This window comes from Carassius carassius, chromosome 41, assembly GCF_963082965.1.
Source record: "Carassius carassius chromosome 41, fCarCar2.1, whole genome shotgun sequence".
Classification (NCBI taxonomy): Eukaryota; Metazoa; Chordata; class Actinopteri; order Cypriniformes; family Cyprinidae; genus Carassius; species Carassius carassius.
In genome coordinates this window covers 19,944,539-19,968,597 of record NC_081795.1, presented here as the reverse complement: position 1 = coordinate 19,968,597, position 24,059 = coordinate 19,944,539, and the positions used below count along the sequence as shown (strand labels likewise).

Genomic DNA, 24,059 nt, shown 5'->3' with positions numbered 1-24,059 from the left:
TGTTTTCATCTTAGGAAATGGAATTGGACAGGTAGCTGATAAGTGACAGTGAGGGGAGGAGGAAACAATGACAGACATTTTAGACTGTCGTGCGGAGTGTACGGTGTCTGCAGGACCATGTGCCACCTGTGCTATCTACATTCTGTCAGCATTAACATCTCTACTCAAGCGCAGCCCTGTGAAATCCTATTTCGAAGTGTGCCATGACATTCACATTATTAAAATTAAACGTTTGGTTTGTGTTGTACCTGGCGCTTGTGGTTGCCATATTTAAGACTAGTCTGCTTTCTAAAGCTAAGTTTGTTAGTTATAATACCCAAGAAACACTTTGATTATCCATATTGCTGTTTATCTAGTTAAGGTCATTGGGTTTTTTGCTTCTATCTTTCTTGTCTCATTGTCTTGCCTCTTTTTCTTGCTCTCTCTCTCTCTCTCTCTCTCTCTGTAGAGCAGAGTTCTGCATCTATTGTACAACACTAATGAGAATATATTGATCTGGAGGAGCGCTGCAGTATGAGTTTGCCTCCATAGGATATAACGGCTTAAAAGCTGTATCAGTTAATCACCAAAAGTTATCACTTGTTATTGTTGAAGCGCTCATTTGACCCACAACCCTTCATTCCAACTTTTTTAGTCTAGGATATATTAACTACATGTTGTAATGTCTTGTCTTTTATAGTGCAATGTTGTTGTTGTTTTTTTGTTAAAAAAAAGCCTCTCTAATGTGTAAGCTTTGCTTTTGTGTGCACAGAGGGCTGTCCTGGTCTGTGCAATGGCAACGGCAGATGCACTCTGGGGAATAATGGCTGGTACTGCGTTTGTCAGCTGGGATGGCGGGGAGCAGGCTGCGACACATCAATGGAGACGGCCTGCAGTGATGGCAAGGACAATGACGGAGGTACAACACAAACAACACGCTGCCTTGACATTTATTATGAAGATTTAGCAGTCTTTGTTGGGGTCTCTTCTCTTCTCTTCTCTTTTTTCTCTTTTTTCTCTATTGCCTACACTGGAGTTGTTTATGATGCCTGTGTTGTTGTCAGTTTGTCACTTAAAACACTACAGTCTAGGGTTTGCCTTGAGCACCTTCTTTGAGCTAAAAGCAGGCAACTCTTTAAATAGCATTGGAAATGATCAGACCTTCCCTTTGGATATGTGGACCCACTTGTAGAAGAGTGGGTTGTTTTAGTCAAAGTCATAGGCTCCAAGTTCCCCAAGCTCTCAGAGACAAACAAAGTTCACATCACCTAGCTACCATTTCCCAGCAAGCATCAGCTTGGAAAAGACCTCCTGCCAAGCCTATAAGTCAAAGGTAGGCTTGTCCTTTCACAAACCACTCTAAGAATAAAAAATAATTTGCACCGTTGAGCACACTTTTCTGGGAGATTATTGTTCTGCTAAAGTTACCAAACTTTTATTTTTGGCACTGACTAGAATTTATTACAGATACAGGCCTCATGGTGCTTTTGTAACCTTCCAAAATAATTCTCATAATAACAGCAAAAGCAGTTTTTTTTAAACAGTTAACAACAAAGAGAGTTTCATCTCCCTATCTGATGTGAGCATAAGTATTGGAACTTCTGCCTCACAGGTCTTTCTAAGTGTTCAGCTGTGTCTTGTTGCATTAATTCTTCAGATATTAAAAGAAGGGAATGTGTCTTATCAGTTATATCAATTGCTTCTGCATTCCAAGTTTTGCATTCGATGATGACACACAAAAACCTGGATGGAGATGAAGAAGCCGACTCTGAAAGAAAAGCAAGTATTTGGATGCTAAAAGAAAAGAGGAAGTCAATTAGAACTATAGGAAAAACGAAGGGCTTGGAGAAATCAAGAGTTTGGTAACTACCGGCAACATCAGCAACCAACAACAACCTGATTGGCTGAGAAAAACAACAGTAGTTAATGACAGACAAATCATAAAAGCTAGAAAATGAACCCTAAAATACATCTACAGTCTGCAAAAGAATTTGACACAGAATTACAGAAGTTACACAGCAAGACGCAAACCTCTGATCAGCACCAAAAAGGCAAGATTCTTCACAAATGTGAGCCAGTAGAGTTTTGGAACTGAGTTGATGGACCAATGAGACAAAGATTAACCTTTATCTAAGTGATTGGAAAGTAAAAATGGTGGAGAAATCCTAAGCATACAACCTCATCTGTAAAGCTTGGTGGAGGTGGTGTCATGGCATAGGCATTCATGGCTGTCTCTAGAACAGGACCTCTTAATTTTAATGATGACTTGTGAATGTATGATGGCAGTAGCAGAATGAATTTGGAAGGGTACAAAATTATCTTGGTTACCAATATTAAGAAAATGCCACCAAACTCATTAGAAAGCACCTCATACAACCCTCTACACTGCAAGTAAATCACTTGCATATGTGACTAAATCTTCACTCTGGGCGACTAAATGATGTCTAATATCAGCCAATGGCTATTAAATTCTCAGATTTTATTCGCCAGTGTGTGAGTTTGAGGCTAAGTATGTTTAGCACATACATATTTTCACTCGCCAAACACTCTGAATGAGCAGTTCTGTGCTGTTTTTCAGTTCATCTGAAATGGATGTGAAGCACACCTGTATTTGTCGTACCGTAAACTCTAGTATGAAGGCACATGACTCGCCGTCGCTTTGACACACACAGAGAGAGAGACAGAGAGAGAGAGAATTGATGCTGCATGTAAACAATATTCTTTGATGTATTTTCCTGATGTAAAGTCTTAGATTGCCCAAATTAATCTCTAGATTGAAATCCGAATGAACATTTATTTCACCATTTGAAGAGGAGACTAAAGACAGAAACTCCCGAAAACAAGCAACAGTTTGAATTGCCTGTATTAAAGGCTGGGTAAAAGCATTTCAAATTATAAGACCAAGACTCTGGTGATGTCTATGGGTTGCAGACTCACTGCTCTGATAGCATGCAAGGGATCTGCAACTAAATATGAGCTTTTAATATTTTACATCTGCCTTAAATTCAGCTGTTCCAATACTTACATCAATAAGTGGGATGAACTCGAAAAGTGCTGTCCTTTTTTATTTGGTAAAACATTTATGTGTTGAAAGATCTAATAATAAAATGTGAAATTCTGTAGTTTTGTCGCATATTCATCTTTTAATCATATTTGCAAATGTCTTGACTCCACAGCAGAGAAATAAATTTTGTCTTTACTGTTGCAATACTTATGGAGGGCACTGTATGTTATTAGTAAATTAGTCAACTGGAGGAAGTATTGCAGCAACTGAAACAAGCAGTGGTGATGGTTTCACCAGGAGAGATTTTATTTTTGTAATTTGGCCCATCTGGTCAGAGAGGTTCCTGAAAGTAGAGAGAGAGGAAGAGAGAGAGAGATATTAGAGAATAAGGGATGACCCAGTTCAGTACATTAAATGGTTCCTCTCAGCATGGCCTGAAGTCCTGAATTATTTGAGCTGAAATACAGGTGCCTGTAAAGGTATGGAAACTGTTGGAAAGAGGGGCGAAAAAGAAAAAAACACACGAAGGAAATAAGAAACCAGACTGGCTCTAACTTACTTCAGTAACACAGCTGTAGGGCACAGAAAGCCATCCAACAGAGGCAGTTATTTCTCACAAGTTTTCAAGATCCTGCTAACGGTTCACCCATGTTCCTCTTGGGATGATTAAATCTTTTTCCTCTCCTTTAAAGATGCTGACCTAGGGGAATGATGTTAGCTTGGACAAAATAAGCATGTTGGAAGGCATCTGTGCTCCAGGTTCTGAACATTTCTGGTAACCAGGTCATACCTGATCAAGCTGGTTTCTGGTATCACTAGTGCCCACTAGAGGAAGGTGCCACAGTTTGTGTCTGATTGACTAATGAGGCCCTAAACCTAACCCTTTACCCCTACCCCAATTAAATCTGATTGTAGTTTGGCACCTTGTCCACGGTGGTCTATGACCTCTGACCAACTTGACCAAGATTATCCACCACAGGAATCCAAGTACACCAGCTTGTAGTCCATCTGATCCTAGCTAGAAACCATGTAATTCCTGCCACTAGTAAGTGAAGGCAATTTATAAACATAAATTGTTTGTCACTTACATAAAAAAGAAAAGAAAATGTAATTAATTTTGTGACTCTACATCCCTGTTAGTAAAGATTAAACCTGTTCTCTTTCTATCAGATGGGTTGATGGACTGCATGGACCCGGATTGCTGTTTGCAGACATCATGTCACACCACGTCTCTGTGTGTGGGCTCTCCTGATCCACTTGATATTATTCAGGAAACCCAGATCTCTTCCACTCTGAGCACCCTGCAGTCTTTCTACCAGCGTGTCCGGTTTCTGGTGGGCCGGGACAGTACCCACGTCATCCCTGGCGCTAACCCATTTGATGGCATGTAAGTGTTTCAGTCGTAATGTTTACATGTTTTGTGCAGTTTCTTGCAGTTCTCTTTTCCATACTTATCCCAAATCTCATAGTGGTAATATTTAGATCAATCAGTAACTATAAGTAGATGCTGTCAATCCATCTACAGCTCTAGTTCCTGTAAACAAACAGGGCATGGGGCACATGCCAAGGTGTCCCAAAGATGTTTCATATGAGAGAACAGTGCTGTCACTGTGTGATCCCATATGACTTTTCATCTTTTGCCTCCATTTTGTGGCGTTCCCTTTTTATCTGTAAACAATACCTAGAACATCACTTTTGCATTTGCATCCCACTTTTGCAATGGTCTCGTCCCTCTCTCTCTTTCTGTTCTCAATTGAAATGAGCACAAAAGATGCTACTAGAGACTTGGGGGAAAAGTTTTGCTCCTTTGAAATCTCGTAGAGTATCCCCGCATTTCCTTTCATGAAAGTAGAGTTGACATTTCAAAGGGAAAAATGAAAACATAACAAACAAATGAGCATCTTTTTGTGCTCTCCATGGAGAATGTCTCTAATGGTGCCGCCCAGGGTACATTGACATTTTGATTCGCAGCTCCATAAGGTATAATGTGCCAAAGAGGTCTTCGATTCAAATCCTTCTGTTTTTAGACCTTGTCTTGCTTTGTTCATTTGGAAACTCAAGTGGAAATTTCTTGTTTAGAGGGGTTTTGGATCAGTGAACAGTCCTTCCCTAAACTATAGTGAGCAGGGTATTGTTTTTACATCTCTTAAATGACCATTTTCCACAGTTCAGCTCAGACTCTGGACCAAATGGCCTTTTGGTTTGCGTGACTGAGCCTCTGGCAAGTACGGACTCCCTTTGTCTAATCTTCGCTGTCCTAATGAGACTTTAATCACTTCAAAGCTGTCCAGCGCTCTCCTTCATGCTCTCATTTCAGTCCTATCTGCCAGACGTTCTTCTGTTGCATAAATCACTGCGCCCTCAATCAACTCGTGTCTGAAGCGCATAACCTCATGCAAAGATGAAACACTGGACTTTGTTTGATATAGCCTTTTGTGCACATGTCACCCAGTATTCATGAAGTGCTCTTGTAATACCCTGTGACATTTTCCCAAGGTGACATTTTTGTGACGCTTGGTAGGTAGTCTTCCGATATGCTCTTCATTATTTCAAAATGAGAGTCTTGGCCTACTCTTCATCATCATCATCATCTCCAAAGAAAAAAAAAAGAGACAAATAAATAAATAAAAGCTTTAGAAGTCAGCCAGCAGCCGCAAGATCGGAGAACTCGTTTCACCTAAAAATATCAGGCCTGATATATTATTTATTACCTCTTCATTCCTCCGCCCACTGACAGATATGAGAGTGGCTGACAGCAGCCCAGATGGACCTCTTAGACATAGCCACAATCTGTCTAAAAGAGCCCCTTGCCATCACCTGATCAGGCCTCTTTATTGATTCCACAACCACTTCTGCATGCTCAGAGACATGTCGAAATTGCACATCTAACATGTCTAACCACAAGAAAGCAAGACACCTGGGAATAATCAAAGTCACCTATCATTCCTGTTTTACAAGACTCACCTGTCTGAAACGTTTTGAATTATTTTCCAATGTTCTTTAACCTTTACAGCATGAGCACTGTTTATCAGAACACCATGGATCGCACAAACAAATAAATGTGCTTGCCTGGAGATGCACTTGGGTCAAGTTGTTTGCCTGCTGCATCTGAGTGTACTTAGCCCCTTTTAACATCATGTGGAGATGGCGGAATAGGTTGGGGCAGCCTGAGATGACCCATTATTTCTCTCCATTTAGCCTGTTTAGAACACATCGCAGTTTCTGCGAAATGGAAGAACTGCTGTACACAGATATAATGTAAGAGAATGAGCATGTTTGTATTTAGCCCCTCTTATGAAGCTTTTTAAGTAATTAGTAGTGCTTACTAAGACTTCATGCCAAGAATTTAGATGGATTGACAGCAGCTGCTGCAATAATTAGGAACAGTGAAGCTAAGCTGTACTGTTGTTGCTAAGTTGTTTAGCAATGTCCTGATAATAGTATCATAGTGGCTGTTTACAAATGCAAATATAATTAGCTAGTTACCTTTACAGTGCTAAAGAAGCTTGCTGTAAGTTTTATTTAATAATTCCACTTCAGCAAAGAGTTTGCAAGCGTTAATTTTGCCTATTAACAGTTTAGCCTTTTTTTAGCCTTTTTCGAACACACAAGTGTTCAGACCACTGCTTCTTATCGCTCCCAGAAGCTGCCTCTCAGGACAGTTTAGCAGGCGTTTCTTGATGGTTAAGATGTCTTTTCTAATATCAATTCAAACCTGGCCTACAGGTTTGCTTCTATTACATGGTTGCCAAGGCACCTACACAAGGTGATATCTCTGTTGTTTATAAACCTCCTTGCACTTTTATCTGCAATATTATGTCTATCTTGTTTGAGAAGAGGGGTTTGCTGAATAAATAAACTTTAAACTTTTTGTCTAGACCACTTCACTGTTCCTGCTTTCTTCTTTCTTTTCTTCAGATCTATTTAATGTCAATATTGAAATCATTTGTCATAGAGTTGTTGAATCTGCTCGGCGTATTTCGCTGTGACTCAGAGCCGACAGTTCCACTCAGTGCACCCTGCGAAAGCTTGCGTCGCTGCCCCTTCTGAATGGGAACACTCTAAATCAAACTGTCACCTCAAGCAATGTTGTAGATAGACAAAAGCTTTACAAATTATATCTATCTCTCTTTCTCTCTCTCCCTTTCTGACTTTCCACCATCTTATTTAGTGATCTTTCTTTGTCACTTCTTCTCTGCCTTTTTTTATTCTACTCGAGTTCGCTTGCAGTCTGATAATAGAATATGTGGTGGGGCTATGCACTTGTATGCTATCTCTGCTAGCTTTGTTTACAGGACACAGAGCTGAGCCAAAGACTGCTGAAGGTGGGAGGCTGCTTAAATTAGCATAGTTAGCCTCCCTGGAACAGGGATATTGTTGGGTCTGTGATCTTGCCCGCAGTAAGGACAGGAATGGCCAGCCTCTTACACACCAGTGTTAATTGTTCCGCTACCTGGCAAATGTTTAATACCTAATACCTTCAAAGAAACAGGCTCGATGTATATTTTTTTTACCCTTGGTGCTCTTTTCTTTAACCTAGATGATGTGTGTAATGTTTAGGATGTTAATGTACTTTAATGTTATATTTTAATGTATAAGCCATTTCCTGCGACATGCCAATTATTCAATCAAAGGAATTGCATACATCAATACAATATATTACATCACGTTGCAGAATTACATTACACAAAGTAAACCTCACATTTTTGAACAATAGTTTTAATATATATTTTTTTAATGTTTTTATATTTCATAATCTCCAGCCTGAACAGCATGAAGCCTGATTAAAAATCTCTCTCGCTAGGAGTCATGAGTCATGTCAAGCAGGGAGTTGTTTTGTAATTGTTCAGGATTTCAAGAAACTGCGTTTGACTTTTTCATATCGATCGGTAAGTTGGAGCTCCTGAGGCAGACAGATAACATCAGATAGAGGCAGTTTCAAGCCCAGATATCTGCTGTGACTGAAAGCACTCATACCTCTGCATTGTTCTCTCAAACAGCAGGAATGAAACAAACACTATCCTATTTTTTTTCCTGTTATCTTTTGCTGCTTAGACAGGAAACCCCACAGAGATTTCCTCAGAGCTGTGGGATTCATTTAATTTATTATAAAGTGTTTACAAATTGTATCTGATGCTATTCTAATACAACATTACCTGTTTTATTCACTATGATTTTCATTGTTTAACCTCACAGTCATGCCTGTGTTATCCGGGGACAAGTAGTGACTTCGGATGGGACTCCGCTGGTCGGTGTAAATATCAGCTTCATTAACAAACCAGTCTATGGGTATACCATCACCAGACAGGATGGCAGGTAAGTTGCAGTATGGTTGAATTAGTGTTTGAAGATGTAGGCTAATATTTAAAATGGAAATATATGGGAATTTTTCATGTCAGCATAGTTATGCATGCACCTTTAACCCACATCTGTGCACTCTAACTGCTCTCTGCATGACAGAATGTTCTATAATGTGCTGGAGGACAATTTTATTCCCAGCAGACCATTGCACATTTTGCTGTTTGCTTGGATGGTGCTTTTTGTAGAAACAGTCTTCATTCTCCCTGGCTCTCTCTCTTTTTTTTCTCTCTTTGCTCGTAAACACATGGTCTCCCTCCCACAACAGCCCATCAAGCACTGCAAGAACAGACTCAGTACGGCATTAAATCACCAATGCACCTGTTTGCTTGCTTAAAAATGGCAAAGCTGTCTTAACCGATTTTGTTTGATTGTGGTCTGTTCTATACTGGGGCCTTTGCTTTTTAAATTACTTCTTTCTCTGCTTTCAAAGAGGTCCCTTTGCTTCTCTGCCAGCTAGAGTCTGACCAGCCAAGTAGTGGATATGCAGTGGATATTCATGTAATACAAAATTTAGCCTAAAGTCAGACTCAGGAAATCCAAAAAGCCATCCATTATACATCTGCCTTGATATATTGAGAGACACTTACGCAACCCTGACTCCCTGAAGGAGAAAGCAGAATGCTGTGTCACATAATTAAGAACCACTGAGCTATAGACGGCAGATTTAGAAGACATCACATGATTATTAATTTAGTGGAAGTCGTGTGAGGTTCCTCCCCCCTTGCAACCAAAAATATCTCATTATCTCAATATAAATATCAGAATAGGTTTGGGGGATCCAGATAACAAACTAAGAATGTTTAAGTAACGTTACCATTAAGTTATGGAAAAGTTATTTCTAAATGTTCTCTGAACGTTCAAAATTACTTTTTGAACTTTTGATGTTTAGAAACTTTTTTTTTCTTGGATATGTGGATATTAGAATATATGAGGAACATTCCATTTTATTATTTTGCAAACGTGGAAACTTTACTTTTGAATGTTCTCTGAAGCATCTGAAGCAAGAAGTAACGTTTAAAAACGAAAATTTTCTGTGAGCAATGTATAAATAATGTTTCTGTGCTTACCTTTCGAGAACATTAACAAATACCAGATAATGTTTAATGTTCTTTTAACATTATTGGAAGAATGTTTGTTCATAACTTTGAGAGAACCTTGCCAGAACGTTCTTGCCAGAAAATTTTGAGAACGTTCCCTGTCCCTGATATAGTGGTTGCTAGAAGTGGTAACAGTGAAATAACTTGCATGTCAGAATCAGAATCAGAATCAGAATGAGCTTTATTGCCAGGTATGTTCACACATACGAGGAATTTGTTTTCGTGACAGAGCTCCGCAGTGCAACATAACAGCGACAGAACAAAAAACACAATAAGGAATAAAAAATACAAAAAAATACAAATAGGTGGGTAAGGATTGACAATATACAAATTGACAATGTATGGCAGGTATATTAAAAAGAGCATTTATGTATGTACATGTATATTATGTGGAAAAATTTTAACTGTACGCTAAGTATGTGTGTTTGGATAAATAAGTGTATGTGTATATAAATATAAATATAAGTAGTATAGTGTGTTCCATGTATGTACATGTATATTATGTGCAAAAGATTTACGTGTACGCTAAGTATGTGTGTTGGATAAAAAGTGTAGTGTATATAAATATAAATAGTGTAGTGTGTCCCACAGTTATTATTAGCTGTTCATAAGATGGATTGCCTGAGGGAAGAAACTGTTCCTGTGTCTGGTCGTTCTGGTGCTCAGTGCTCTGTAGCGTCGACCAGATGGCAACAGTTCAAAGAGGGAGTGTGCTGGATGTGAGGGGTCCAGAGTGATTTTAACAGCCCTTTTGCTCACTCTGGATAAGTACAGTTCTTGAATAGATGGGAGGGTTGTACCGATAATTCGCTCAGCAGTCCGGACTACCCTCTGTAGTCTTCTGAGGTCCGATTTAGAAGCTGAGCTGAACCAGACAGTTACTGAAGTGCAGAGGATGGATTCGATGATGGTGGAGTAGAACTGTTTCAGCAGATCCTGTGGCAGGTTAAACTTCCTCAGCTGGCGAAGGAAGTACAACCTCTGCTGGGCCTTTTTCACAATGGAGTCAATGTGATTGTCCCACTTCAGGTCCTGAGAGATAGTGGTGCCCAGGAACCTGAATGACTCCACTGCAGTCACAGTGCTGTTCATGATGGTGAGTGGGGGGAGTGCAGGGGGGTTTCTCCTGAAGTCCACAGTCATCTCCACTGTTTTGAGCGTGTTAAGCTCCAGGTTGTTGAGAGTGCACCAGACAGCCAGCTCTTTAACCTCCTGTCTGTAAGCAGACTCGTCACCGTCCTGAATGAGGCCGATGAGTGTGGTGTCATCTGCAAACTTCAGGAGCTTGACAGAGGGGTCCTTAGATGTGCAGTCATTAGTGTACAGGGAGAAGAGCAGTGGGGAGAGAACACAGCCCTGGGGAGCTCGGGTGCTGATTGTACGGGTGCTGGATGTGTATTTTCCCAGCCTCACTAGCTGCTGCCTGTCTGTCAGGAAGCTGTTGATCCACTGACAGACGGAGGTGGGCACGGAGAGCTGAGTTAGTTTGGGCAGGAGGAGGTTTGGGATGATCGTGTTGAAGGCAGAGCTGAAGTCCACAAACAGGATCCTCACATAGGTCCCCGGTCTGTCTAGGTGTTTCAGAACATAATGCAGTCCAATGTTTACTGCATCGTCCACAGACCTGTTTGCTCTGTAGGCAAACTGAAGAGGATCCAGCAAGGGTCCAGTGATGTCCTTCAGGTGGGCCAGCACCAGTTTTTCAAATGACTTCATGACTACAGACGTTAGAGCCAGAGGCCTGTAGTCATTTAGTCCTGTAATTTTGGATTTCTTTGGGATGGGGATGATGGTGGAGCGTTTGAAGCATGAAGGGACTTCGCACAGCTCCAGCGATCTGTTGAAGATCTTTGTGAAGATGGGGGCCAGCTGGTCAGCACAGGATTTCAGACAGGCTGGTGTAACACAACATGGGCCTGGTGCTTTTTACCTTTTCTGCTTCCTGAAGACCTGGCGCACCGCATCCTCGCTGATCTGTATTGCAGGTGTGGGGGAGAGGGGGGATGCAGGAGGTGTGAATGGTGAGAGCGCTTGATTGGAGAGGTGTTCAGGGTGGGTTGCAGGAGTTGTGAGTGGTGTGAACAGTTGTTTGGAGAGGCATTCAGGGTTGGTTGCAGGAGTTGTGAATGGTGAGAGCGGTTGATTGGAGAGGTGATCAGGATGGGTTGCAGGAGCTGTTAATGGTGTGAACGGTTGTGTGGAGAGGCATTCAGGGTTGGTTGCAGGAGCTGTGAATGGTGTGAACGTTTGTTTGGAGAGGCATTCAGGGTTGGTTGCAGGAGTTGTTATTGGTGTGAACGGTTGTGTGGAGAGGTGTTCAGGGCAGGTGATCGGTGTTCTTTCAAACCTGCAGTAAAACTCGTTCAGATCGTCTGCCAGTCGTTGATTTTCCACAGTGCTGGGGGGTGGTGTCTTGTAATTGGTGATCTTCTTTAGGCTTTTCCACACTGATGCGGAGTCGTTCGAAGTGAACTGAGTCCTTATTTTTTCAGAATAATTCCTCTTTGCCACTTTGATCTCCTTTTCCAGTGTGTATTTAGCCTGTTTATACAAGACATTGTCCCCCTTCACGTAAGCATCTTCTTTGGCCTGACGGAGCTGTCTGAGTTTTGCAGTGAACCACGGTTTGTCATTGTTGTAATTTAGTTGAGTCTTGGTAGGAATACACATATCCTCACAGAAACTGATATATGATGTTACGGTCTCTGTGAGTTCGTCCAGATCGGTGGCAGCAGCTTCAAAAACACTCCAATCAGTGAGGTCAAAACAAGATTGTAAATCCTGCTCTGCTTCATTAGTCCATCTTTTTACAGTCCTTAATACAGGTTTAGCTGATTTTAGTTTCTGCCTGTAGGTCGGTATAAGATGAACCAGAAAGTGATCAGAATGTCCCAAAGCTGCTCGTGGAACAGAGTGAAATGCATCCTTTATTGTTGTGTAACAGTGATCCAATATATTACTGTCTCTTGTGGGACATGTAACATGCTGTCTGTATTTTGGCAGTTCACGGGAGAGATTGGCTTTATTAAAGTCCCCAAGAATGATTAAAACAGAGTCTGGGTGTTGTTGTTCTGTGTCTGTGAGTTTCTGTAAAGCTGAGCTCACGTGCGCTTGAGGAGGGATGTAAACACTAACCAGAATGAACGAATGAAACTCCCGCGGCGAATAGAACGGCTTGCAGTTAATGAAGAGCGTTTCGAGATTTGAGCAGCACGTCTTCTTTAACACAGTTACATCTGTACACCACCGTTCATTGATGTAAAAGCATGTCCCGCCGCCGCGCGATTTCCCCGTTGATTCTGCGTCGCGATCCGCTCTAAACAGCTAAAAGTCCGGCAGATGGAGCGCGCTGTCCGGTATGGTGTCATTCAGCCAAGTTTCCGTGAAACACAGAGCAGCAGAGTGGGAGAAATCTTTATTTGTCCGAGAGAGCAGAAGCAGTTCGTCCGTTTTGTTGGGTAGAGAGCGGAGATTTGCCAGATGGATGCTAGGCAACGGCGTTCGAAATCCGCATTTTCTGAGTCTCACGAGCGCTCCCGCTCGCTTTCCCCGCCTGCGCGTCCTCTTGAAGCGTGTGATCAGGGCAGCCGCTCCGCCGACAAGAATGTCCAGCAAAACATCAGAATAGTCGAAAACCGGTGAAATATCGGGAGATGTGTGTTGCCGAATATCCAGCAATTCGTCCCTGGTGAAACTGATTGCAGGAATATAACTAAAGACAGGACAAACTAACAAAAACACAAAAACAACTGCAGAGCACGTCACGGAGGCAGCCATCCTGTATCGGCGCCACTCAGAGGCATCTTGTATCCGAGGCTAACAAGCTAGCCATTGAACTGTATGCTAAGATAGCCGGCTAATTGTTAGTAGAATGCTAAGCTAATAGGTGGATGAGTAAAAAAAAACGTTAACTATAGTTAAGCCATGGTAACCACAAATTAACCAAGGTTTTGCTACACTAACCATAGTTTAGTATCTGTAGTAAAACTAGTTCAATTTGGCGATCCAATACACAAAAAAAATAAATAAAATAAACTTGGTTACTACACTTTTCCTATAATAAAACCATGACTAATTTTTATAAGGGATAATATAGGCCTACCTTAAAACGTTAAGTTACAGCTCTATGTTTATTCAGCTCATATGCTAATCAGTTTACCTACTACATTTGCATAGTTGGACTAGTTGATAAACAGCAGTTTAGCTGTTCAGCTTAGCATCCTGTTAACCATGGCTAATTTTCGTATATACACTATGTTTCCAAATAACTGAATTTCATAATGCAGTTGCCCTGAAAAGTTAAGGTAGTTTGGTTTTAAAATGCAGTTGACATTCTAGTTTATAATACATTTTTTTGTGAATTTAACCATATATATCACACTCAAGACTCACAACCATATTCTGGCGCTCTGTGAACATAGCCTCAGTTCAGTTCAGAGGACCAAAAGTGGGTGGCTTCAACCTGTTTGGAGTCTAAGTCATCAATCTGGCTAGCCCCTTTGGGTTAACTCTGTGTCCATTCAAAGTGTGCACTGAAAGGCTGAATACACTAGTAAAGTGTGTCACCACTGCCTGAGGTGCTTGTGTGAGTGATAACAGGCCTGTGAATCACTCATCGATTGGCATGGAAGCCTTTAGGGCAGTCTGCATGCCCGTGTAGTGGTTATATGTGTGCATGTCTTTCATTGCATGTGACAGTGCAGATTCACGTTGACTTTAACTTATACAGTTGCATAAAAATGCACACATGCTTTCTCTTGACACTCCCCTAAAAGCACGCTCTGTTCAAACTCCCACAGTGCACAGGCAAATGCTCACATTTTAGCAAGGGCACGACAACAAGGGCAAAGCAGACCTTTGTTTATCAGCCATGCCAATGAATAGCCCTTTGGGATATGTAGTTGAATTAATGTTCAAGCAGCGTGACGTGTGACTACAGATGCACACCGCATCTATGCCAACCCCAAGAACAAAGACACACAGTACAGTGCATTCTAAGAGTCCACATATCACACATTGATAATCGGCTGTTTGTGTTGTAGGCATATTCGGTATGTCTACCAGAGTGTGTTGTAAAGGTGTGTCTCCTCGTGATGATACACAAAAAAGCAGATCTGGATTTTTGCACAATCAGTCATCTAGCAAGCCACATGATGGCCTGCATACAACTTCCTGTTCCGTTTCGGTTTAGCGGTGTCACCAACAGAGCTTTCTGATCAGAGCGACTCTATATGCAGAGTGTGTGCCGCCTTTGTAGTGTTGTTGTAAAGTTATGTTAGCGCAGACAGATTCGCACGCACAGATCAATAATACTTTACCCTTCCCATAAATGTCATTTCCCCTCTCACCTCGTTTATCAAAGCACACCATGCCACCGCACAACAAAGATGCTCTGCAGTGTACACACGGCTACTGCAGCAGAGAGGAATCTTGCCAGTTTATTCCCCAATAGAGACTAACAACATCGCACAACACCATTCATGTGGATTTTATTAATGCAAATTCAAAAGCACAGCATATTAGACTGAGCCAACGGTTCATTGTATTCCAGTCACATTGTGTAGCTGCCAGATAAAAACCGTCCCAACTAACTGAATCCGAGTCCTTTTCAACTGAATCCTGTCATTTAGAGAAAGATAATGAATTACAACCTTTATTAAATCCAGTTTTGATGGCAGTACAGAGTAACAGTGTATAACATTGATTAAAATGTTAGTAAATGGTATTATGAGAGCATAAAATACCATTATAATTTCACTGAGTAGGAAATCAAAACACCTTTTTTAAAGGTATGATGGTTGCCATACTTTAGCAACGAACTGTATAGAATCCGATCAACACTGTTAAACTCTAACACATGTATAAATGGAATAATTCAACAGATAAGTAGTTGTAGAGAATTACAATTTGATAAGAGTAAAAACTTGTAATTGGTTCATGTTAACCCTAAAAATAATAGTTGGTTTTGTTTTGTGTGCTTTCCTGAAGCTCAGACTGTGGTCCATGGTGCTAGCAACATCAGTATCATGCATTTGATTCTTAGAGAATGAACATGCTTGAACTGGTAAAAATGTACATTTCAGGGGCGTAGATTACGCGGGACACGTGTCTCCCCCACTTTTATCATCACGGAAATTCGTCCCCCGCTCTTTTTCAGGCAAATGTGTTCGTATAGAGGTTTTCAAGAGCTGGTGTAAATAAATATAGATTTAAACTCAAAGAGACAGGATAGTCTGCGCATGACCTGATGTTTTTTCGGACCAAGAAGGCGAGATGAACGTCACGGAGCGCTAAACACTCCTGCAGTGTTTGTGTGTGTGTGTTAGTGATGTGTCGTTCGTGAACGAATCGTTCTTTTTGAACGAATCTTTTAGGTGAACGAATCGTTCTCGTTCAGGCAATCCACTGTCTCATATTTCTTGTTCACTGAAGTTCCTCCCTCCACAACAGCGCAGTGCTATTAGTAGCGCATGCGCAGCTCGGTGAACCGGTTAACAACCATTTCATCCTGTCAAAGAATTACTCAACCTCAAGCCAATAGCCTTCGACTATGAGATGTGACAGAGCATGTGATTTGTTGAATGTAGTGAACGAATATGCCCTTCAATTAACTAGTTTCATATGAGTCTGAACGAGATCTAGAGATCTTATCGTTCGTGAATGAAATGACTGAACTGATACCCATGTCGTTCGTGAACGAGTTGAATGATTTAGTACATCTCGTTCGTGAATGAAGTGACTAAACTGGCACACATGTCGTTCGTGAATGAGTTGAATGAACGGATACGTCGTTCGTAAATGAAATGAACTGGTATTGCTTATCTCGTTTGTGAACGAAATGAATGAGAGTAAACTGGGTTAGTCTGCCATTTAACATTTCAATCTCGCAAAATGCAAAGCGCAGTTACAAGTACTGTGCACATACGCTAGTTTTGATATTTTAGCATACAGAACTCCGTTTAATCCCCGATTTATGAATGTGAATATAAAATATACAAACTGTCTGACCAAACAATTAAAATGCTAATTAGGGTAACTCGTGCTTTGTTCATCTGAACAACTTAATAAGAATTTATAAATTGAATGCGATGCACACATTTTTATATAGCCAAATCAGTTTTTGTAGCAAGTGAATACGTGACTTAAGACATAACACATAATAGACTCTTTTTTTGACACCTGCTGGCATATTTTGTGTAATAAGAAAAAAATGACCACTGAACGAATCAGTGAACGATTCTGAACGAATAATTTTGGTGAACGAACTGAAAATTAACGAATCTCTTGAAAGAATCATAATTTCCACCATTAGTGTGTGTGTGTGTGTGTGTGTTTCATTCATACTCGAAGCCGGAGGGCGCTCTCGCACAGAAAGTCATATCAGGAAACTCCTAATATGGACAACAGTCCAGCTATAGCTGTATGAAAACAGTTGTTTTCGGTTTTGTTTTTTTCAAGTCCAAAAAAATCTCCAGCAGATGATAAAGTATATGAACAATGCAGTGCTAATTGACATAGCATTTTATTACAGTATAGAAACTATTCTGCCTTATTATGTGATAAAAAGTGTTTGTAGTATATAAACAAATCATTATTATTTGTTATTGTCCAGCAGTTATAGATTTCTAAGCCAATTAAAAGCTAGAAATTAGAGAAACATTCAGAAATAATTCTGATATTCTGATTTGCTGCTAAAAAAAAAGAAAAAAAAACCTCTTATTATGATAATGTTGAAAACAGCTGAGTATAATTTTTTCAGGTTTCTTTGATGAATAGAAAGTTCAAAAGAGCAGCATTTATCTGAAATAGAAATCTCTTGTAAAATGATCCCTTTATCATCACTTTTGATCAATTTAAATAATCCTTGCTAAATACAAGTATTAATTTCTATCATTTATTTAACAAAACAAATATATATATATATATACTGACTAAGCTTTTGAATGATATAGTGTATAATGTTGCAAAAGCTTTTTATTTCACACAAATGCTGATCTGTGGATCCTTCTATTCATCAAAGAATACTGAAAAAAAAAATTACTCATCTGTTTTAAATATTTATAATCATCATTTTAGAATGATTTCTGATTAATGTGACATTGAAGACTGGAGGAATGATGCTGAAAATTCACCTTTGATCACAGGAATACATTACATTTTAAAATATATTCAAATAGAAAACAGTTATTTTAAAAAGTACAAATAATTCACAATATTACTGCTTTTGCTGTACTTTGGATGAAATAAAGGCAGGCTTCGTGAGCAGAAGAGACTTCTTTCAAAACATTAAAAATCTTACTGTTAAAAAACTGTTGACTATAGTAGGCTCTATAGATTACAGAAATGTTATATCGTAATGTTTTATATATATGTGTGTGTGTGTGTGTGTGTGTGTGTGTGTGTGATTTCTGTCCCCCTCACTTCTGAAAAGATGGCTACGCCCCTGGCACATTTTGAATGCATTGTAAGATACTTTGGATAACAGCATCTGCCAAAGCCATACATATAAGTACCCTCAGTGGGTAGTTGAGAAACTGACATAGTGTACATACAAATGTTTTCATTTTGTGTCTGTGTAGCTGCCATCAATGATGAAATATGCAGGCCAAATTAAACTCCACATATCATAATCATAATATGTACATTCAACAACACATCAGATTGTTGAAACATCATAAGTCAGCCTTTATTTGTGACCACTCAAAATGGGTCAGTTTGCAACATAATATAAGGGAAAGAGTAATTTTAGAGTAGAGGTTTTACTAAAGGCGACAATGGTGATCGTTAATGGATAGTTCCTTGTGGGGCTTGAACCAACAACTTTAAGTTTACCAACCCAGATTTTAATAAACACAACTGCAAAGCAAAGATTTCTGAAAGACAACTACTCTATATTCTAACACGATTGAAAATGAATGAATGGCTTTATCTCAATTGCTAACCAAACATGCTCTGTCTGTTCAGCTTCGACTTGGTGAGTAACGGGGGTGTGGCCGTAGCCCTGCGGTTTGAGCGTGCTCCGTTCATCACTCAGGAGCACACCCTGTGGCTGCCGTGGGGACGCTTCTTTGTCATGGATACCATTGTGATGAGACACGAGGTCAATGACATCCCCAGCTGTGACCTGAGCAGCTTCACCCGTCCCATGCCCATCGTCCTGCCTGCACCGTTGACGGCATTCGCCGGGACCTGCGTTGAGAGGGGCAACATCGTTCCAGAGATTCAGGTGATAAGCTATACGGAGGAAGTGAAAAATGTTACAAATCATATATACAATTGATCTGTTAATATAACCAAATCTATGTGGGTGGGGCAATATATTATAGACTAATAGTGTCAATCATATCTGAGTAGACTGAATCCCTCCCTATATAATTTACCCCATTAAATATTGTTTCAATAAAAAATACAACACATTATGAAGTTAAAGTTGGCTTGAAATAAAAATCCAAAATTCTAAATTCATGTTATTGTAACTCTTTCACTCGGATGTGCGTCACAATAGATCTGTTGCTATTTCAGTTGTATTGTGACTTTAATTACATTTTGAATGCCATTTTGTGTTTAAAAAGCTTGTTTTTTATGATTTTTTAAACTATATTTTTGTCTTCATTTTAACTTTTGAGACTAATGTTTTTAAACAGTCTGATTCTTGTTTAGTCTGACAGTTACAGACTGTTCAAAGTTCTACTGCTATCTCAGACAGATGAAAAACGTGGTAATTTGCCATGATTGATTCCAGACTAGTGCCGGCTCGTAATGATGTTCTGATAGACAGCAGGGGTAGATATTGGGAAATGTGCATCAGATGGGAATGGAGGAGGCTCTGTCTCGGGTGGCAGTCCTGTGATTTTTTCTCCTGTGTGTAATTGGGCAGAGATACACAGTCCTATTTACTATGCCAGACATTTTTTGAAGAACGATAATTACATTTAGACTAAACCGGCATGGAAGCTTTTTGAGTCTGACTCCCGGATGAGCTTTGCAGTCGGTGCAAAAAAAATATATATCCGTGTTTTGGATATGAGGGACTGTCACCAAGGTTGTGTGTGTTTAAGTTTGTGTATGTTCATTTAATTTCATCCAAATGTGTCTATTAGATATATTTTAATATGCACAGATACGTGTGTGTGTATGTTTGAGTTCTGATATCTGTACTTGTACCTGTGTGCCACCCTCCTAATTATTTTGTCATCATCTTTGGTTTACAGAATAAATGAGTCAGACTCACATGCATTGTGCTGTCTGGGCTATTAATATCGCCACAAATCTGTCCCATCCCAAATGTTGAGGCGGTTTATTCACATTTACATGTGCATCTACACACACCCACACAGAGTTATCACAGGTTTACAAATGGAAACGTGTATGGAAGTGCTGTTCATATCAGTGTTTATTGACACAGTAATGATCGGCAGTGTTTATTGGTCAGCTTTGTGCTTGGCTGTGATAAAGAAGTGGCGATACGCTGAGAGTTAATGAGAGCTCTTCACCTCTGAGCCACTAAGTCTCCGAGCTGACTTCCTGTGCGGAAACAAAGGTGTTCTTAATGATGCCTGTGTGACTTAGACACATGCATTGCTTTACACTAAGTTGTTCCCTTGTTGCTATTATAGTTAAGTCATTTGAAGGTTTCTGGGTCACATTACAACACAAAATCTGGAATGTGGTTGTTCTAGGGTAATTTCACAAGATAAAAAAATAAAAACAAAATTAAAGTACCAGCAACATTTGTGGAGTGGAGATAATAATACTACTACTAATAATAATACTGTCTAATAATAATAATTAAACGATGGAATAAGTGGAAAAAGACTCATTTAAACCTTTTTTTTTTTTAGGTAACCTACTGGAATGATGTGTGATCATTTCTGATATATGACAAAAATATTATTTATTTAGTTTCACTTCCTGTTTTCTTTTCGTAATTTTTCTTTTCTTATTTTTTATTTTTATTTTTATTTACTTATTCACATGTGTTGCTGGTACTGGTCAAAGAACGCTGGAAGAATTATGTATATTGCTTAGCACAAAAATATTAATCATAAAAGCTTACTGTATGTAAGCCATTATGGCTGATTTCATGTGGCACTGAATACTGTAAGTAATGACTGCTGAAAATTCAGCATTGCCATCACAGGAATAACTTACATTCTAAAATGTATTAATAGGTAGAAAACGGTTATTTTAAACTGTAATAATATTTCACAATATTACTGTTTTACAGTCTTTTATCAAATAAATGGCGCCTTGAGACTTCTTTAAAAGCAAAATCTTTTCAACCCCAAATTTTTGAAGAAGTGTATATTTAAGATTTTTCTTTTTTTAATATAATAGCTTTCTTTCTTTCTCTTTGAGGTTAAATATGGCCTAGATTCACCCAATAATTAGTATTTTTGCACTGTATAATAAAACGTCTGCTGTGAAAAAGTTATTTCATTCTCATCTCTGTATATAACAGAGATGCTAAAAAATGCAAACACTTCTCAGCAGGGTGCAACTCCCACAAAATTAGCAGATTTGTTGCAGTTTGCTCCCTTTTCTTGTAACTAATATGAACATTTTCACCTTTTTCTCTCTCCAGACCTTCCAGGAGGAATTGCGGATCCCGGGGACAGATATGCGTTTGAGTTACCTGAGCAGCCGGACGTCGGGGTATAAGTCCCTCCTGCGGATCACCCTGACCCACTCCACCCTCCCATTCAGCCTGATGAAAGTGCACCTCATGGTGGCCGTCGAGGGAAGGCTCTTCAGGAAGTGGTTCTCCGCTGCGCCTAACCTCTCCTATGACTTTGTCTGGGACAAGGCAGATGTCTACAGCCAAAAGGTTTATGGGCTGTCTGAGGCGTTCGGTGAGTGGGCAGTGAAGTTGTCAGTGTCACATTGCTCAGGGCTGTTGTCATCCTCAATTTCAAATGTGTTTATTCTTCACTCCCACTAGTGTCCGTGGGTTTCGAGTATGAATCCTGCCCGGATCTGATCCTCTGGGAGAAGCGGACAGCTGTCCTGCAGGGATACGAGACTATTGCCTCAAACTTGGGCGGCTGGAGCGTCGACAAACATCATGCTCTGAATATCCAAAGTGGTGAGTTAGTACATGCAGAAGCATGAAAGATGTCCAGCTGCTCACAAATACACAGTTGCTTATTAATGATTAGATCTGCTGAGTTGTTCCAATTGTTGAAATGTTCACTGCTTGCTGAAGATGAACACTTGTTGCTTGAGAGGACTGAACTTTGATTAGAGTGCATGTTGTCACATTTATTTATACGGTATAGCACTTTATACAATACAGATTCAAATTTCATTTTGAACGGTTTTGAAAAGTTCAATTATGAAAAGTTCAATTCAGCTATAAGCAGCTCTAGTCAATTTAGTGGTGATGTCTGTATGAAAGGACCTTATTTGAGTTGAACAGGTCAATTTTCCTACTGCTGCTGAATTGTTTCTGTGAAGTATTCATTTTTGCCAGAGCACAGGTGCACTTATCTCAGTAAATGAGGCGTACTTGCTGCACAAGTGTTAGGAGCGCAGGTGGCAGCTTGGTCTGTCACTAAAACCCAGCGCTGTCGACATGAGGACTTCCGGCAAAATTTGCTCAAATTCAAGTGTCAACTCTCTCTTACCCTCTTTTTTTCCCAAGTAACTTTGCTACTATTTCGTTTACACTGAAGCTTGTTTTAATGTCTGCTGTTTAATTGATTCTCCTTGGCTCCCCACTCACTCTGTAATTTTCACCCTCAAATTATTCAAACAGAGTGCAATGCAACATAAGTGCATGCATGCACACCTGAATGAAGCTTTATCACACATGCAAAATGAATTGCTGCCGAAAACCAGACAAAAAAATGTTTTGCCAGGCTTTGCAAAAGAATTCGGTAAAATGGATAGAAAATGAGTCACTCTCAAGAGATATTTTAAGTTTTTGTTTATTACACCTGAAAGAAACTGTACAAAACTTTGTTGTTTTTGTCCTAATTCTATTCACAATGAACATGCCGCAACATTTCATGAGGGTATGCTAGGGATATTCAGGGTTTTTGAAAATGTATTTTACAAAAAGGGACTCTATGGTTTTCAAATACTTTAATGCACAACCTATTCAACTGACAGAAAACTTTTTAAACAGCTCCATGTTTATCACATGGAATACTTTTTGGCGCTAAAGCTTCTATGTTACTGATCAGTCATTTTTTATTTTTCAAAACGCTTTATCAGCAGGTCAATGTATTACTAAATTGCCAGATTTGCTTCAGTTGAAAGTCTTTTACCCAGTGAAATTTTGAGGTTAATTTTTGAGCTTGATGAGAATAAGCTGGATGCATCAGCTCCAGTCAACCCACCTGCATTTTCAATAGAGGAAATGCAGGTGGGTAGACTGGAGCTGATGCATTCAGCTTATTCTCATCAAGCTCAAAAATTCACCTCAAAATTTATTCACCTGTAATTTAGCATCTCTCAAAAAACCCAGCACGATTCAACAGGTGCTTGGGGAGAAAACGGTGCACAGGGAAAAACCCTGAAAATTGAGTTTCACAGTCTTTGCCACTCTACCACTTCTAAATGGCATTTGCGGTGAGCTGTTCGGCGCTAGAGATTCATTGAGGCATGCCGTGGAGATTCAGATTGACTGATAATAGAGGAAGTTGTCTTTCATTCTGTGACTGTGGACCTTCACTTCTATATAGAAGCATCTGGCTGTGTAAGTGAAAAATAACTCCTTTCGATAAATGAATTCAGTTCCATTCTGCACTTCTCGATCCTGCTGGTTATTTAGCAAAACCTTTCTCAAGAGCCAGCATCCGTCCCGAAGTTCTGTGAAAGAGAAAAGATTCATACAGTTACATTTAATGTAATTAAATTTGAGCAGAATTGCATCAGCTTTAAAATCTCTTTAAAATCGATTTACTGCACAGTGAAGGCTATTCTGAATGGATTTGGGAAAATTACAATGAATGGGCAAAATACTTATGGAGTCTCTCTCTTTTTGTCACTCAGGTATCCTGCACAAGGGTAATGGTGAGAACATCTTCATTTCCCAGCAGCCTCCAGTCATCGGAAGCATCATGGGTAACGGGCGAAGGCGCAGTATCTCCTGTCCAAGCTGCAATGGGCTGGCGGATGGAAATAAGCTACTCGCACCTGTAGCTTTAGCCTGTGGTTCGGATGGTAGTCTGTATGTGGGGGATTTCAACTACGTCCGTCGGATCTTCACCACGGGAAATGTCACAAGTGTCTTAGAGCTCAGGTTTGGCATTCTGCATGTGCATAGATAAACAAACATTCACCTACCCACTAAAATGACAAGTTGCTTATAGATCCTTTTACATAAGTTGGTCACAAACCAACCAAAGTACTTGTAAAGCACAGGATTGATGCTATTGGCTACTTTTATAGAATAGTTTACCCCAAAAATAGAAATAAAAATTGTTGCTGTTGGTGACTCAACCTGACTTTAATGATTGCAATGACTAGGGTTTGTTCCACAGAAGAGAATGAATGATGAAAGATTCATTTTTGGGGTGTAAACTGTTTCTTTAAATGTAATTGCTGTTGCTCAAAAATGTATAGGATGAATACGAACCTTGCTAAAATAGAATTCATCTTTCCTTTGAATC

At 39.8% G+C, this 24,059-nt stretch overlaps 1 protein-coding gene across 7 annotated transcripts in view; it reads left to right on the top strand.

Annotated features, from left to right (window-relative positions):
* The window catches only part of LOC132122944 (teneurin-4-like), a 243,029-nt gene that overhangs the window by 179,554 nt on the left and 39,416 nt on the right, over positions 1 to 24,059 (top strand). For all 7 annotated transcript variants that reach the window (XM_059533466.1, XM_059533463.1, XM_059533467.1 and 4 more), the window contains 7 exons: positions 752 to 898; positions 4,154 to 4,370; positions 8,180 to 8,299; positions 18,406 to 18,667; positions 21,026 to 21,293; positions 21,383 to 21,526; positions 23,440 to 23,689. In XM_059533466.1, coding sequence (XP_059389449.1) covers positions 752 to 898; positions 4,154 to 4,370; positions 8,180 to 8,299; positions 18,406 to 18,667; positions 21,026 to 21,293; positions 21,383 to 21,526; positions 23,440 to 23,689 — 1,408 coding nt within the window. The remainder of the gene's footprint in view (positions 1 to 751; positions 899 to 4,153; positions 4,371 to 8,179; positions 8,300 to 18,405; positions 18,668 to 21,025; positions 21,294 to 21,382; positions 21,527 to 23,439; positions 23,690 to 24,059) is intronic.